General features: G+C 34.3%; 1 protein-coding gene across 4 annotated transcripts; it reads right to left on the minus strand.

Moving 5' to 3' along the window:
• Positions 1-517: 517 nt before the first annotated feature.
• On the minus strand, positions 518-18,367 carry LOC135072540 (uridine phosphorylase 1). Of its 4 annotated transcripts, none has more exons than XM_063966488.1 (9): positions 14,740-15,234; positions 11,662-11,882; positions 9,811-9,934; positions 8,812-8,973; positions 6,542-6,727; positions 6,299-6,437; positions 5,843-6,036; positions 5,532-5,605; positions 518-5,339 (listed from the first exon to the last, which is right to left on the minus strand). In XM_063966488.1, the coding sequence occupies exons 2-9, from the start codon at positions 11,868-11,870 to the stop codon at positions 5,231-5,233; spliced, it is 1,197 nt and encodes a 398-aa protein (XP_063822558.1). In that variant the 5' UTR covers positions 11,871-11,882; positions 14,740-15,234; the 3' UTR covers positions 518-5,230. The 4 variants fall into 4 exon arrangements, with proteins under 4 accessions (XP_063822558.1, XP_063822561.1, XP_063822560.1 ...); XM_063966491.1 differs by lacking the exon at positions 14,740-15,234 and adding an exon at positions 12,253-12,326; XM_063966490.1 differs by lacking the exon at positions 14,740-15,234 and adding an exon at positions 12,249-12,326.
• Positions 18,368-19,159: the final 792 nt, after the last annotated feature.

Raw genomic sequence — 19,159 nt, forward strand, 5'->3', positions numbered from 1 at the left:
TAAGACAAGATATAAAGTTTGAGAAGGTATTAACTTTTTTAACTCCAGCAAAACTTGCCAACCCTCTTTTGCATGTGCTTAGCTGTTTTTAATTAAGGTTGCGTGCATATCATGCCCTTTATTTTAATTTGTAAGACTGAAAGGAGAGTAGCATGTTCTCCGTCATGTCCACTTAAAAATGTAAGAAATTCATTAGACAATTTTAGTTTAGTTCGATAGGTAAGCTAATTTCATTCATTAAAATCCAATTAATTTTAAAACAATTCATTTATCAAGTAAAAAAGTTTCATTCGGTACTAATATAATATGTAGGTATGCGTAAATACTTTAATATTTATTTATTTTGTCACAAAATGGTATTTTAAATATCAAAATCGTTGATCGAAACGTGTATATTTAGTATAATTTCAAGTAGGTCCCTAAGTATGCTTTTATTTTAATAGGATATCTTAAAAATATTTCCATATTTACAGGAGTATGGAGTTTTGTGCCATGGTCGATTAATAAAACTACTGTGAAACATTAAATACTCACTGTAATTATATGAATAGTAATTTAATTCGCTATTTAAGTAAGTAATTAAAAACATTGTATATAAATAAATTTGGTCAAACGTGCAATAATGTTTTATTAAAAATCAACCTTTGTTTTAGCTGGGAATACGAATAAAAAATTTGGAATATGAACTTTTAATGTATGTAATGTGTATACTCTATAATAGTAATTAATACAATAAATTGTAATGTATTCAGATTAAATACGTTTAGGTCGTCGGAGCAGCCTTATCTAACCTAACAACAACATATTGTTCAACTTCTCAACATCAACACCGAATATTAGTTAATTAATTTGTATTTTTAATGTTAACATTAATGGTAGGACCATCGTGCCTCAGCAATGTGATCACAGAATGTGATTCAACAATAACATTGTGACAAGCTATAATCTACTTTGACAGTTTGAGTGTACTCGTACTTATACTTACTATGACTAATTAATTTATTTTCAAACACACTTACTTGTAATACACGCGTGCGTCACTGAAAATGCATTTTTATAGTACCTACTAATCACCTACATGTTTTAGTAACATAATATCCAGTTTTTCAGGAACAAAACCTACTTTTGGTAAATAAACAAACAAGATCATTAAAATGATAAATGTATGTTATAGTTAACTAGCTTTCCGCCCGCGGCTTCGCCCGCGTGGAATTTTGTCTGTCACAGAAAAACTTTATCGCGCGCGTCCCTGTTTCAAAAACCGGGATAAAAACTATCCTATGTTCTTTCCCGGGACTCAAACTATCTCTATGCCAAATTTCATCAAAATCGGTTGCGAGGTTTAAGCGGGAAAGCGTAACAGACAGACAGACAGACAGACAGACAGAGTTACTTTCGCATTTATAATATTAGTTGGGATTCATACAATTGATTAAGCTAAGCTGTCCATCAGTTGATTCAACCTCATATTAATACACGTATTCTTGTTATCCTTCGTAGCTTCGTAGCACACCATCGTGCATCGGTTAGGTATACTTCCGATTCTATTACTTTCTCGCGTTTAGTTCGGGCTGCAGTCACACAGTAATTTTCTGTCTAGCTGTTCGACAGAAAATTTTCTTGCCAATTTTAATTTGCGTCAAACTTTTATTAAATCTACTTCGTAATTAAATTACATTCTAAAAACCTTGACTTGTGCTTAAAATTAGTTCCCCTAATAATTAGAAACTACTAATAAAAAGCACTTTTCAGGTATTACAGGTGCAAGCCCAAGTAGTAGAGCAATTGTCCTCTCTTATTTCCTCGGTTACTAGGCGTCTCTAGATGTTAATTGTTAAGATGAGACTTCACCGATCCTATTACGCATTTGCTGCCTCAACCAATACACGAGTATGTCCATCCTCAAACATTTTGATGGAGTTTGATATTAATAATGTATTTACTTACATATTTTTTAATATTACTTATATTTAACAACTATTGTTAAGTTGATAAGTAAATAAGTAGGTTTATCATTTTAATAAGGTTTTGATTATAACAAGAACGAATTTACGAATTTAAAATAGATACAGAGAAGTCTAGCTTATTTATAGATATAAATTTCAATATTTCGCTAGGTTTCTTATCTACAAAAGCAAATTTACGTTAGCTTTAATTGTTTTTAATAAATGTTGTAATACATAGATATGTAATTTTATATTTTTAATTATAAATAAGAATTAACTAGGATTGTTATAAACGATATCCTTTATATCAAACGTAGAACAAATGCATGGTTTTTGAGTTAACCAACCATACAAATGTTTTCTACTGGAAAATATTCCCAGTTAGATGTGCGAGAAAATTTAAAAGATAATGCAATTACTAACAATTTATTTAACACTATGCAAGCATTCCGACAATGGACTGACCCTCAGTTTCTGAATTAAAATTATTAGCTTGAACGTGCTCATTTTCTACTCATGGATATTGTAGTGAAGTTCATGCTTAAATAGAAGATGAGTACCTACTTATGCTCAAGTCTAATATCTAAATTCAGAAACCGAGGGTTAACCTCTGTATAATTACAATAGGTATGCAACACATTATTCAGCAATATGCATTTACATTTTATGATACCTAATATAAAACATTGACTTAAATCACTAAGGGCCGATTTTTCAATCGTCAGATATCTTTATCTGAAGAATAAACTTGTCATTTTGACATATTTTTCATACTGAAACTGTCAATATGCCAAATAATGACAAACTTATTCTTCAGTTAAAAGTTATCCGACGATTGAAAAATCGGCCCTAAGAATAGTGTCTAATTGTATTTAAAATTATCTTTCAAAAACATTATCCTGTATTGAATTAATACAGGATACAGGTAGGAATTCTTTTTTAATTATACGACAGGAATCTTTTGAAAAAATAAAGTAAATAAGTAAGTAAATCATGAACACGTATTTATTTTACATATTCGAAATAAGTTTCTAATTTATTGTGCAAAATTACACTAATTTAAGTGGAAGCACATGTAATCGCTCTACCAAATTTACATCTTATTCGTCTTGTAAATTGTATATTTTTTACAATGTGTATCATCAATAACGTCAACCTACTGGTGGTTTCTAAACATACTCGTATTTAAAATATTTATCAAAATCATGATCTTACATGCAGACTGCAGGTGTCGTTTAAGACTCCATAAAATTACCCACAAACTTGTGAAACAAATGTAAAGTTAATAAATAATACTACTTATTTTGCTCCAACAATTATCAAAAATATTATTTTACTACACTATTATAAAGAAAAATGTTTACAATATTTCAAATACACTTGGTATGTATTAATATCACTTTGATATCATTTTTCAGACTTTAGATGCAAACGAAATCATTTTGCCATTATAAAGTAATAAGGTTTTTTTTTTAGTAAAACAACTGATCACTTTGTTATTGATGTACTAAATTGATTTTTATAATAAAATTGGTACTTCTCAAACGCTCTTTAAATAACTTACAGAAAAATCATTCGAAACACTGGAGATATTCACTTTATAAAAAATTTCGTACTTATACGATATGTTATTATGAAACAAACTGATTGCCTGTCTCTGCAGATTTTTGGATAGATATGTTTTATATGATCTGTAAATATAAGTAGTGTCATGCAATATTTTATATATTTGTATTTATGGATGCACGTCGGCATGCGCTGCAAATTTTACGAGACTTGCACTGGTCAATAAGAGCATCACACGTTCTGATAATGTTTTCATCTAAAAGATAGAAATTAAATGATCCCCACGAAAATGATTAAATTATTAATTGTAAAGTAAATAAACGTGACATTATATCCAAATGACTACGGATCAAACTTATACATTATTTTTTCGTTGATCAAATCATGGATCTAATTATATTTGTGACAATCACCTAGTGATGATGACAGCGCCATCATCATCTCTCACTAAATTCAATAACGTGACAACAACAATTTCCATTATTTTAATGTTAGCTAAATATGCCTAAAGCAAACTGCAAAGGCCATGCACATGATTTCATTACAGTAACCTAGTGAAGTACAATCACAATGAAAATGTAACGATAAACAATTTTTGTAAACATTTCAAAACGTTCCCACTACTACTCGTAGGTACCTACTGTAGATACGGCAGTGATGCATAAATAATTAGATTTGATTGTTCTTGCTTTGTTTGGTGATCAAAACACTTTTATTAACATCGTTCAAATAAATGAAAATGATTAATTTAATTCTGTTGCGTAGATGTCAATCAATTTAATAGAGACACCTTTAATGTATTTTTATCAAACACGCACAAAGTGCCAAACATTTTTCATATTTCATGTTTGATATACTGATGAAAGGAACACAAAATAAAAATATACTTATAATGTCTAGTAAACATTAAATAATATACGAGTAAAGCGTGTTAACTTTTCCAAATAGACTTCGTTGATTGTATCCGATGCTTTACCTACAACCACTGTGGTAATAAAAACTAATACAATTCTTAGAATAGAATAATTATTACAATCAAACAGAACGTGTTCAATGTTTTTACTAACAAAAAAATGATAATGCTAACTGCAAACATTCGTGTACTTTAAGAACAATCATGTAATCAACAGTTTATAAAATGTGCTTACATAAACCGAGCTACTAATTAATACTCATATCGATTGGTCGATGTTGACGCAAACGTCGACTAGGTACTCATAGTATGGCTTCCAGGGCCGGCTAAGCAGCATAGCTGGCCGATAAGCCTGCGGATAGGCCCTTCACCGAGGATAGGAATACGATACGAGGCTATAGTAAATTGCTATCCAATGAAGTAATATAATAATATTGGTGACACGACATTCGATCACCATTGCACAGAACGTTAATTTCGATCAAAATTTAATTATGAAGCTTTTTATAGGGTGTCAAGATAAATTACGTCAAGTGATAGCTCAGATGTAGAGTACCAAATCACAGTCATCAATTTTATCAACACATGTAATTCATAATTCGATTACTAGGAGATGCTGAGAGGAGATTTAGGTATTCCTAGACGTGTCTAGTCTACTTCTAGACTTTGCTCGACGTAGTTTTTGGGACACCCAGTATAAAATTTTTCGCCTGAAAACATTTTGCAACATAATAATAAAGCATCCCCCGTAATCCTATCTCCCCTTGACGTTTGTTCGTCGCGTCGTGATAAAGCGTTGTACGAATTAGTCGTAGGTCTCCGACTCCTGCTGCACCAGCTTGAACCGCCGAGGGCTCTTCACAGCCACCGAGCCGTGACCGTCCAGTGATAATCGGCCCTTCATCTGCAAATATCTGGAAAGGAAACCCTCAATGATTAAAGGAAATGTAAAAGAAAACTGCTTGTAGTAGGTATTTGTTGTAGGCTGCTAGCGACATCAGCGTCGTCGTTGCCATATAATAAATGGTTCAATAAGTATATTGAGAATTTCATTATCCAATACATACCCTAACTTTATTAATCAATAATTCGAAACTTTTTCTTACCTTTTGATGTAACGGCAAACTAGTTTTGTGGGACGTTGCTGCCACTCATCCAACACTTCTTTGGGTGCCAGGACCTGTAAAATATTCCATTATTACGATTAGATTCACTTCAAAAACAATGTTCATTGTAATTCATTCATTCAGACTTGAAATAATTGTTAAACGGCTGAGATTTGACCTTGAAGTGTACTTCAAGCTCTGTAACCTATCTGCCAAGATAAATTAACGCCAATTGAAATATTATTGAGTCTAATCTATTAAATGGAAGTGTATGTGTGGAATGTTGATCAAATAATAGATGATACTGAGACCTGATCTCCCTTGAGCCTGTCGAGCAGCGTGACGCAGACGACGGCGGCTTTGATGCCCGCGTGGTGGGTGAGTGCGGCAAACGCCAGAGACTCCATCTCAATGTTGACGACACCCGACTTGTGTATGCTTTCAAGATACTCCATTTTGTCCGCTTCGGTGAAGTCGCAGAACGCGCCATCCAGACGACCTTGCCCTGTAATTTTTTTTAGGTAATTCATTAATTACGAACTAATCAAAAATCGTAGCCTCAAAATCCAAAAGAACTTTCAACAAAACTACTCGACAACAACATGTAATTATACGTAAAAGAGACACAATTGGAAATAATTTATTTGTTTATTTTTATTAAGCACAGATACCTAAATTAAAAAAGGTCACCCGCTAAGAAGGTGTATCCTGAGGCAGTACGGTTATAGGTTTACGAAATTGATCACTTGTCTCTGTACATAACTCACCTTCGTAAAAGTCGTAAGTGCACATCGTTTTGCCGGTGACCGTGTCATATGGGTCCTCGGGGTCTGCCAGACCCTTCAGCTCTCGCGCCAGTCGTTTGTCCAGCTTGGCAGGGCGCTGAATCGTTTTGCCCAATACCGTCTGTAACACATTCAAGTAATATTCACCAACTCAATTAACGACAAGTGAATAGCAGAAAAACAGCATCAAAAGCTATAGTAACTAGTAGATTACACTTTACATACCAACTCGTAAGCATTTTTGAGAGCACCATCGACGGCTTCTTCAGAGATGATGACAGTGCCGCCCTCGTAGCCGATGCCGCCGCAGGTGCCGATGCGGAAGAACACCGGGTCGCGCACCTTGGCGTGGTACATGAGCTTGATGATCTCGTGCAGCAGGATGCCCACTGACGGTATGCCCATGCCGTGCTGGAATCATACACCAAAATTCATAAAGACGTGGATAGATAGAGCTAAATGTATTAACAGTATTTACATATTATTATTCGTTTGATTTGATGTGCGTAAGTTCCTTAGGTGACATAGGATTATAATAATGCTGTTGTATTTTGCCATAGGTACCTACGAATGGTACCTATTTATGTCGATATTTGGATTTTCGCTTATAGTAGATTACGATTCATGGTTCATATTCAAAAAGTTTAGATATTCAAGTTTAAAAATGCGCATTTCCACAGAAGATTATTCAAATAAATATTATCATCTGCCTTGTTTATATAATGTTTTATGCGAGAGACTGCAGAAAGTTCCACAGTCTGCCGTAGTGTTTGAGTAGGAGTTCTAACTTACTTTCGTAGCTTTTAGTGTTTCCTGCAAGACCAAAAGCTTTGAACCAAGACTACTGCGACGCAGTCGACATTTATTGCGGCACGTGGGCGACACGCACGTGTGACCTCGGTGTGCACTCGAGCTAAGTATATCAGTGCCAGGTAAAACAGCAAGCGTTTTGTGCGATGGGGAATTTCGTCACTGCAACTAGCCTTCGATATAATGAAGCTTATAAAAAATAACTGATCCGTCTTGTGTCTGTCACTCGATATAGGTATCGCTGATGTTAATGTCAAGTGCACTTCTGCAAAAGGTGTTCTTATCATGAATATGCAGTGTGTTTCTTGTTAACCGGCATTACGAATGTAATTAATTTAAACCGTATCGCGTTTTACTGTTTCATATTCCATCAATGTATTGTGTTATGTGTTCAGAAATAGTAGATGCTCTAAACCTACTGGTGATTACTAGGCACGTACTATAAGTCTATAATGTTACTTATTATCTACCATAACAATAACTAATTGGAAGTAGCCGTTGTTGAATTTTTCTAGTCGAGCAAACAGCGCGCAAACACAAGTGCGATCAATCACGAAGTTTGTTGACTTCGGGAATCGAAGTAATTACCATCTCCACTCGAGCTTCCTACAAAGCTCGTTCTTTACCCTCTTTTGTGGAACTCGTTAGTGGCTCCATTAAGAAGAGGCGTGTAATATAACCTTATAAATAATAACGATTTTATAAATTTATCGATATGAGCGAAAAATGTTATTCGTTGCAGCTTTTTTACTCGATTAATTGAAAATTGTGAGCCATATTCTGTAAAACAATGACTTGATGTTCATTTCTGTTTTAAGATAATAATGATTTTTTGTATCCGTATCACGTAAAAATATTACAATTAATAAAAACAAATCCATCATTTATGAAATACACAGGTAAATAATACCTAAAAGCATTGGTCCAAATGATATACAGTAACGTGTTAATACACACTTAAAACGCAAGGAAACACCTAATTACTACTACGCATTAATGTGTACTCGTATAGTTGCCTAGGTCAACAGATCTAATGAAACATAAATTCACCAAATCAACTGAAACGAGTTCTATCCAGTGAGCACGTGCATAAAAACGGATCATACATGTGATTCGGACTGCATGTAGCGTGGCCAATTTATTTCAATTGAACATTCGCGGTCGCGGCGGCCGGCAACTACTTTTAAACTAATAGACCACTTTTCATATTGTTTTCACTATTTAGACCTAAGTTACTACATAGGCACCTACATCAGAATATGTAATGATTCTGATAAGACTTGAACTGTCTAATTATCCAATTCTAATACAACACGACATTGGTACAATCGAATTGAAAACCTCCTCCTTTTTTGAAGTTGGTAAAAATCTACGAATTAGAAATAACGTCGGTAAAGAATTAAGACTACTTAGATTTTATTCCATTGCCCATCAGAACAAAGAATACGCCGCTCGAGATCTAGAACTAACCCGGTTAGTTTACGGTTAGTCTAACCGTAAACTTTTTTTATTGAAACTGAAAAAAGCCAAACTGAAAAAAAACACATTGCCATCATCTCCTTTCACCGAAATGGAGTTTATAAATTATTTTTTAAACTACTGAATTTACGCGGGTGCAATACTAAAAGAAAGTTTCTTGTTGTTATTATAGCATTAAACAGGTAGATTTTTAATGAAATACTTACACTTATAGAGAGGACAGGTCCCACTTTGTACATGGAGTACCTGTACGAGAATTGGCTGATGTCCTGCAGGGTGGTCCCACACGGCAGCTTGTGCCCGATCTCCGCCATTATGGTGTAGGCAAATTGTTCCATGCGCTTGGGCGTGCCACCCATACATACGAACTGAGAACAAACAAGATATGATTTCTTAGATATTTACAATATCTAAGAAAAAAAACATTCTAATTAACAACAAGGTTTTCATTTTCTCATTAGCGAGTACCTACTCTATCACTCCCTCAACTCTACATACTCGTAATAATTAATTTTAATTTATCTAAATCTGTTGAAAAACAACATAATATGAGAAGCGTCTTTAATTATGAATGTTCAAAGCGAAAACTTTACCCAAAAAAACTTCAAATGAAAATTGTTGCTCTTATGCTGGGTTGCACCATCTTACTTTAACTTTGACAAACTTAAAAAATTTGTCAAAATCCATACAAAAAACACCGGTCATCGTTATAGTTACTGTCAAAATTAGGAGGTGCAACTCAGCCTTAATGTGATGAAAACATTATCAAATCTTCTTTTACTCTCGAGTCTCGAGTCAAGTCAGAGTTAAGTCTCGAGTGACGACCGCGGACCGGAAGATACGTAGGACTGACGTAGCGTGGGCAATTAAGCCTCCCACTAGGTGGATCGACGATCTGGTGAAGGTCGCGGGAAGAGACTGGATGTGGGCAGCGCAGGACCGGTCGTTATTGAAATCCTTGGGGGAAGCCTTTGTCCAGCAGTGGACGTCATTTGACTGACACGAACTTCTTTTACGACACAGTAAACTGTGGCTTCAATCATCAGTCAACAGCATAGATGCTATACTCGTACCTAAAGGTACAAACGCCAGCACATGAAGCTAAAGTATAAATACTGTAGAGTCTCGTTGTTTAATAGGGTAGAGTTTGCAAAGAGTTTGCTGTCGTCTTTACAAAAAAAATCTTATGAATAGAAGAAACAAACCTTCACGTCTCCGAACATCTCAACGAGATCGTGAGAGCCGCTGCCCAGCGCCAAGTGGTACAGTATGTCCTGGTCCATAAGCTCGATGTTTGGGTTTCGCAGGCGTACCGACCCATCTGGATATCTAAAAACAAAAACAATACTGTTACTAATGCACGTTTATTCATTATTTCCTGGCGACCACGGTCACTAATTTATTTAGCTTGTGTGATCATCAACAGGTCATTTATAGCGTTGACATTTTCTCGGAATGCGATTAAGTTCTTAATACTTATGAGATGGCTATTCAAGTTACAAAACATACTCGTACTTTAGCATGTATAAAATACAGAAATATTTGTTTAAAAATATAAAGAAATAATAAATGTCATGGTTTGTACTCAATTTGTATCGTTTTATTGTAAAAAATAACTTTAATATAAATTACTTTAACATTATCCTTACGGTCCTGTTTACGTTATAAACATATCATATTTTCAAGCTGAAACGTAACCGTCTTTAAATCTCGTAAAAAGTACATAATACCTACCTATCGTAATTTACCTACAACATTTTTGTTACCTTTTTGATTTGTTGGATTCAAGACCCTTGGCATCGGGGCTCTACCTTCCGACATAAGACGCTTGATACCTACTTAACCGGTACCTCTAACACAGAATACAGTACGTATAGTTTTATACCGATACAATGATGCATTTTTAAAGGAAGGAAAAAGAAACTGAAAACAACATGACTATAATACCATCGTGTCACTAAGCTAAACTTTTTACTACGTACCCATTCATTTATTTATTTAGTCTATTACTAAATGTACAGAATAAATGTTGAAAAATACATATAGGCTTCTTACGAGCTTTCAAAGCTCTAAGGTTTTGTACTTTGTTCGCCAACAATTTCAAATTAGCTATCGTAAGTAACTAAAATATAACTTTACAGTTTTAACGATTTAATCATGCTGCCATTGTAAGTTGTGGCTAGGGATTACTGGTTAGGCTAGGTTAGTTACGCAGTTAACTATACTATTAATAAAGAATTAAAGAGATCTCTCACAGCGTGGTGTGTTAATAAAAGTTATAACAATCCCAACCAATGTGCCTATTGGAATTTGTTGAACTTGTACAATACTCTTATAATTTTAGTTGAGGCATTTCAAAAGATACTCGCGAATATCTTTTTTCAACCTAAAAAAATATCCATTTACTCGTATCTCCGCATCGTGCAGGTAGAGACGTTTTACGTAAGATGCAAAAAATCTCTATTACAAAAATGTATTGTTACTTAATGGTGTGTAGTGTAGGTATTTAAAACATTAGTTGTGTTAAGCTCTATGATAAAGTAGGGATGTTTTTTTTTCTTTTGAGCCGATATCCCGTAGCTACGGCGTAGCGAAATTATTTATATCACTTGGTTGGGAAATAATATCCTAAACGTTTCTTCCAATAATCATTAAGTATTCGCTAAATGTATCATTAATATTGTTATTTTTATCAGCTATGTGAAGTCACCTACAAAAGCTTACATCAGGTTTATCAAGATTTTGAATGAATTATAGCTACTTACAATAATATGTAAATTAAACGTATTCAATTAATTTGCTGTTATTTCAAATGCCAACAACATAGTAGATTCTTGCATTTTTAATAAATAGTGTACCTATTAATAATGAATTACTTAAAATTTTGCATTTAATCAGGGCAGGGATAAATCCACAATACTTTCAGCAATAACTTATTTTCTTAGATTACCGCTGTCACTATCAACTTTACAAAGTGATACTTTGACTCATGATTAAAAAAACTTAACAGGTGGCAACCGGTTCGTGACAATTGAAAAGAAAACAAAAAATACAACCTAACGGAGAGATCCACTTCGTCGTTGTTCTCTTGTGATCGATCGATCGGCATAACGTCGAGGGATCGATTATTATCTTCGGGCTCATCAAAAGTTCTTCTGTGGGGCTGGTGGTGTCCATTGCGCTCAGTGGAGACCCGGTGCCGTTCGCACCCGGAGGGCTGCAGCGGCCCCCCGTTCGAAATATCGAATTTGCAGTTACACGGCATACTTTATTCCCCCTTAAATAAATAATCAAGCGAAATAAAGTAAACTTCAAAGCTATCGTAAAGAAAAAATCGTTAGGAACTATGGAAGAGGAAGAGAAAATATGGATGGATAGTCACAAACTTTTCCTTATGATAGTTAATTAATTGAATAAGTAAATATCTGTCTGAGCTTAAAAGTTATGAAATAACAGCAGATCTAACAGCGGGATCAATATAAACAAAATACTCGTAGCATAATAAACGTGCACAGTTGCGTCTTTTGGTAATGAATATGACGCGGCCACAAAGGTTATCACACAATTCGTCGTAAAGTTGTTATGGACCAAAAATGTGATCTACTATGTTCCGTTCACAAAATCAAGAAGAATTTATATTTACAAACAGCAAACACCGACGTCATCAAGGTCGTAGCGTGTTGTTTGATGCTATCGCACTAGATTAGCGAACAGTTTTATACAGGGTGTTTCTTGTAAGGTGTCAAGCCGAAGGCAGGTGATAGGTGAGGACTAGACCTATCGATTTCACCCCCATGTATGTTCTACGATTTTTCGTAGTTTAGAAGTTATCGTTAATTTTGTGATTTTTTCAAATTTCATGACCTAGTGGCTTAATTTTTTTTTTATCTTTTTTTTGGGTTGACTTTTCTCAGATTTCTTTTTTTTGACAGATTCCCTATTAGTTGCAGATATTTGAAAAAAATAATCACCTTCCTATCTTTGATGCAAGATACAAAATTTTTGCTAGAAACATAAAAAATATGCTTTTAGCAGAACATTATAAAATTTTCAACTGAAATGTATGAGAAAAAAAAAGAATTTCCATAGGTCCAAAATAATTTTAAAAACTGCGCAGTTTTCTAAACTTTCATAATAACACAAAAAAACATGTACTTAATAGGCCATTATTTTCTGTAATCGCTCTACTAAAGTAGTAAGTCGGAGATTCCGTTACATGTTTTTGACTTTCTTAGGACTAAGTAATGTTTGCAATCCACTAAGTGTACGTTACGTAGAACACGTTTAGAGACAATAACTGAACAGAACATTTTTTATCCACAACGAGGAAGCTCTTGCCCTTCATCTGACCTGATGGAAAGTTGGAAACTGCTGGATGATCAGCGAGCTTCACCCGGAATCCTAAACCACAGAGGAATTGGCTGTCCTAAATAGGTAGTCTTACCACTAGACCACAGTGGTAATTGTTACTTTACGATTAAATTTGATATACCTACCTATTAGAGTGTGAAAGGAAAGAGAAAGAGTTTATGTGTGTGTGTGTGTGTGTGTGTGTGTGTGTGTGTGTGTGTGTGTGTGTGTGCGCGCGCGCGCGTGCTTGTACGTGTGTGTGCAGAGAGAGAGAGAGAGAGAGCGAGCAAAAAAGGGTGCAATGATTTAATTTAAAGTAAATGTTCAAAATGTCCGTCGCTGACCTGAATGCACATTCGACAACGACGCAAAACAATTATTCGTAATTTTACAAAAGCTTCTTGCATTGTAATATGGTTTATCATCAAAATTTTCATATTCCCTTTTGTATACCACATGAAGAGCAAGAGCTTCCACGTTGTGGATAAAAAAAACTTTTCAGTTATTGTCTCTAAATGTGTTCTACATAACGTAAACTTAGGGGATTGCAAATATTACTTAGTCCTAAGAAAGTCAAAAACATGTAACGGAATCTCCGACTTACTACTTTAGTGGAGCGATTACAGAAAATAATGGCCTATTAAGTACATGTTTTTTTGTGTTATTATGAAAGTTTAGAAAACTGCGCAGTTTTTAAAATTATTTTGGACCTATGGAAATGATTTTTTTTTCTTATACATTTCAATTGAAAATTTTAGAATGTTCTGCTAAAAGCATATTTTTTATGTTTCTAGCAAAAATGTTGTATCTTGCATCAAAGATAGGAAGGTGATTATTTTTTTCAAATATCTGCAACTAATAGGGAATCTGTCAAAAAAAAGAAATCTGAGAAAAGTCAACCCAAAAAAAAGATAAAAAAAAAATTAAGCCACTAGGTCATGAAATTTGAAAAAATCACAAAATTAACGATAACTTCTAAACTACGAAAAATCGTAGAACATACATGGGGGTGAAATCGATAGGTCTAGTCCTCACCTATCACCTGCCTTCGGCTTGACACCTTACAAGAAACACCCTGTATAACACTGTACCTAATCTGTAACAAAGATTATCTCATAATTAACCTTTAAATATAATTTGAACTTAACCCCTAAATCTTAATTATTCAAGGTTGAAACAATTAATTCATTAATTTTGTATTTCTGGGCATGTCTACTGATCAGTTATTATAAATATGGTTTTTAACTGTTTATTTTGGAAAAATATATGTATAATTATTTCATTTTAAATTATTCGTTAGGTGCGACAAACCGCCTATTCATCATATCGCATGTGAAAATATGTATGAATTCTTTCGAACCAAGGGAAGCCAAATATGTACTTCAAAGTTTGCGGTCTGCATTCTTTGCGCTGTTATTTTATTTGTACCCTTTCCCTTTGAGTCATGAAGGCCAGCTGTTGCAACGTACAAATTAAAAAACATAGGTAGGGTAACTTTTTTAATTTGGATAAAAGACTGAGTTTATCGAAATCTATTAAGTGTTATTAGGGAAAGTATTATTTTATATGCTATTACATATTTTTTATTATACAAGAACGAATATTAATGTTTACATTTAAAAAAAATCTACAGTTACTTAAAATAGAAACATAGTCTGATTTTATCATTAGAAAAATAATTGTATCCATCTCTATTATTTAAAATATTTAGTTACCTACTTTTTTCATTTTACATTTATCACTAAAAAATCTTATTAAATAATTAATGCAATCATATTTCTTACCTGAATCAATTACAAATCACAATCACAACTTTATTGCAGAGGTTATTTTGATCTGGTACAGTTTAAATTTTTCACAATTATCGAGCTTGCGCAGCGCTCTACCACACTGTATAGCTGGATCAGCTTTCCAAAGACGAATAGTTACTATGATCGACTTACGGAACGAATCATTCAAACTTGTACTAAGAACTGCCTCAACAATATTACATTGTGCCAGAGCGGCTAACTCTCAATACAATGAGTGCTCGCTATGAATTCTCCTTTGAACTGTGAACGAGACACAGCGATGTTTGTTAAACTTTACATAATATTCGCTTCGTAATTAATGCAAATTTGCAATGAATAAAGGGTTAACAAGTTATCGCGTTCCTTGAAGTTCTCAGTAAACTTGACTGTCTGCCATTCAAAAAATTCTAAGAGAAATGTTCGTGAGGGATTACTGTCTGAGCTCAACCAATGGTATCAAAGCACTCTAGGTCAACTGTTCCGCAACGCATCGCACCTTGACTGTATGTTTTTATATTAATTTTTGCTCGTTTATAACTAACGATATTGAATATAGAACCTTGTGTCATTAATTATTACACTTTAATAAGCTTACATGGGTAATATTCTTTCAAACGTATATTTAATGCATCGAAAGCAAAAAACAGAAGAATTTTGTAGTTAAGTGAATCTTAGGCTGAGTTGCACCACCTAACATTGACCGTAACTTTAGCGATAACCGGTGTTTTTGTATGGAGTTTGACAGATTTTTGACGTTTGTCAAAGTTAAAGATGTGTAAGATGGTGCAACCCAGCCTTAGTGTCCCGCATGCACTGCGTAACTGTAGGTAGAGCTCAAGCTCACTGCGTGTTACCACAGGTGTTACCTACGATTAATAAAATAGCTGGTGCAGTTCGGAAAAAGTTATGCATGCCTATTTTTATGCTAAGTTCACTATACTTTAATTTATGAGTTATACGCATATTATATTGGGTATTATTTCTTACTTGTACAATCCTTAATAAGAATAAAGTACAATGTTGAGTACCTACTTGTTTATTTTTCACTGCAAATGCACAGCACTGGAAATTACTTCCTATGTATCTAGGCACTAATGTAGGTATGCAGGTATTACGAGTAATAAGTACTTAAGTGTTCCAATTTGTCACCATCTCATTCATTAAGATTATTACAGTGTTTCCTGTGGATTACTAATGTTTGGCCAAAAAACGTTTCCCAAATTATCACATCGCAAACAACGTTCCGCAAATTTTCATTTGGCAAATTCTCATTTGGCAAAACAACTTAATTTGCAAACTTTTAATTCGCAAATGTCGTTTTTGGCATATTATTGTTTAGCAAATTATTGTTTGGCAAAGTATGTTTTGCCAAATGTTTCATTTGGCAAAAATATTTCACGATAAACTATTTACAAAATAATTTGATTGGTGCATAGAATGGAATTCAGATTAGCTTGTGGTTATTATTTTGTTTAGTGGGTAGTTAATATAAAATTTGTTCTAAATTAATTTTCATATTTCATTCTTTTTATCGAAATTTCCAAATGATTCATTAGCAATAGAGGTGATTCTAGGGGAGGGTCACTGTTCTAACCTAACCTAACCTACTATTTTTTGCATACCTACTTTCTGCAACCATACTATTTTCTGCATTCTCTTTGTTTTACATAAAATTCTTGTGAAAACTATGTTCATCTGCCTTATGCTTTGATTTGTGGGTACCGATGGGTAAGTGTGTGAAGTGTCAATTTGACCAAACAAATTATTTGGGATATCATATTTGGCAAAATAAAACATTTGCTATAAACATTTGCCAAATAAAATTTTGCCAAATGATATATTGACCAAATGAATTAGTTGCGAAAAGTACAGTTGCTAAAAGTTTATTTGGGAAATGAAACTTTGGCGATAAGTTGTTGGCGAAGTGAAATTTGGCGAAAAGTAATTTGGCCAAACGGAAGGATACCGTTTCCTGTACCTCCTCCTGCCTGTATCTAATCGCATGCACCGGCTAGACACCTTATAGGAAACTCCCTGTATAAACTTTGTTAATCCAATCCAATTTAATTTAATCTTTTCTAAAAGGCCTAACTGCTTCACCCAGCAGAATTAGTCATAATATCTTACGGAATAAGAACAACAACTCAATACGGAAGTCACCAGACACGTTTCGCGTCGGCATGATTAAAAGGAATTTAATTGTTCCTAGATCCTTCTCAGCCTTATGATGACCGCAGTCTGTGGAGTAACACTACCTACATACATGTGGTCGCGATCCTCATCAGTGAGGGACCGAGGAAGAAGAAGGAAGAATTTACTTTTCATTTTAAAAACTTGAATACGAGATCAAATTAGGTAATTTATGTTTACGATGTAGGAACAATATTCACACGATCACGTCACGCCACCAAGAGACATGAAATGAGCGAATTTGAACACGTGTATGGTACGTTACCTCCCAAATGATGAATTGATAACCGTTAATACCTCAACCCTTCTCACTTTTTACCTACCTACCTACCATCAGGATTATGTATTTAGGCATGAGTGATCGATACAGACATGTGTGTTGTTTACCATTCACTTCCAACTGACAATGATGTCGTACCTACTTTCTTTCATGTTATGCGTGAAAGTTACGGGCCGTTCTTTTGTTTGTATGCTATAATTATTGTTTTCTTTGTAACTTATCCAGCATCAGGTTTGTTGTTAAAACACTAATTAAGTTTCTACTTAATCATTATTAAAAAGAACTGAAGAAGAATTAGTGAGAGAGTTAGGTTTGACTCCAGTACTTATATGGTATGCTTATCCAGTATAGAGACAATAAATCGATAAAGCTCGTATGTAAAACACTAAGTACTTGTTAAGTACATAATATTAACCTAAGCATTTGGTACCTACTTACTTACAAATTTTGTAGAGACAAAGTTAGAGCTATCATACTCATAATTTTAATACCTAAGTAAGGTACAAATAATAAAAAAACAAAAAGCAATAATAAGCAACTAAATATGTAACATAAATAAATAAAATGTTAAGCCTTTTCTTTAAACTAGGTTAAACATCTGAAAGGGGGCTGAATCAAGTTCACCTACTTTTGATTAATGGGTCATGTCATTGTTTATTACTGAAGCAACAATTACGTGAATGAGCACCAATAATGCTTTGTTACCAGCTCAAGCGGATATATTAACCATGGCATGAGAGCAATCTAGGCATAGATAGACTGGTGATGGAACCTTACAGATATCATAAGTATTCTGAAACGTAATTGCCCAAACGGAATACCCCGTAGATAGCACTTCACGGTGCAATTAATACAAAGTAAATTTGCGTGTACTCACTCGTCACGGAGCTCATCAGTATCGAAGGACATCGTTGCTGTTGAACACTGACACTACACTGATAAACTGATAATTGACACGCTGCACGGTGTTCGTTGGTGGTAGCGCGGATCGATGAGTGCGGCGGGCGAAACGGGCGCTGCGCGACTGTAGTCTTCAGAGCACGTAGCTTTTCCGCCCAGATTTCATAGGGCGCTGGCGAAACGTGGAAAGCTTGCGCAGAAGCTTCGGCGCCGACACGCGGACGGTTGACGAACCTCAAGGGACGCTGCGTTCCTATCAATATTATGTCTTCACCATTATACTAGTTCAAAAAGTATACTATAGAATGAGTAGAGATTATCTATCTTTTTACGAGATGCTTATCACTTTTTATGGCGGAATGGAAACAAGTTGCCAGGGTAATAAAAGTGAGCAAGATAAAGTGAAAACAAACGATTAAGTAGATTCTAATGTGATTGCAATTTTCTTAGCGTTGTTTTAAGTATAGCTCTTGTAAATTCAATTGCGGCCACCTAATAAACAAATCGATTACCTACATGCCAACAGCGTAACTCAAAACATATCCTGCGTGTTCATGCGTTTATTCCCGATGTCCCCCACTATTTGTCCACCACTGGTGGACATCGAGAAAAAAAGTTGCAATGTCCACCAGTGGGGGACAGTGCTACTGAAATCTTCCCGTTGGGCCCTACTGGTGGACACTGAGAAGAAATGAGTTGCTCTGTCCCTCAGTGGTGGACATCGAAACCAAAAAAGTTCCGTTGTCCCCCACTATTTATTTTGTTTTCGTGATTATTAAAAAATAATCATTTTTAATTCATTATCAAATATAATTCTCAGTTTTTTAACATAATATTATTATGAAGGTTGACCTTCGTCGTTAATATTAATAACAATAATATATAATATGATATTAACGATATAAACAATATTCATAAAAAATGCAGTATTATTATACAGTAATTAAAATAAAAACAAAACACTTTCCCTGATCAACTATAATACAGGGAGAGATAGAAGTCGTGTAAAATCTTCAATCAATTTTTGTTCTATAATATGTAAAA

This window comes from Ostrinia nubilalis, chromosome 6 (assembly GCF_963855985.1).
Source record: "Ostrinia nubilalis chromosome 6, ilOstNubi1.1, whole genome shotgun sequence".
NCBI lineage: Eukaryota > Metazoa > Arthropoda > Insecta > Lepidoptera > Crambidae > Ostrinia > Ostrinia nubilalis.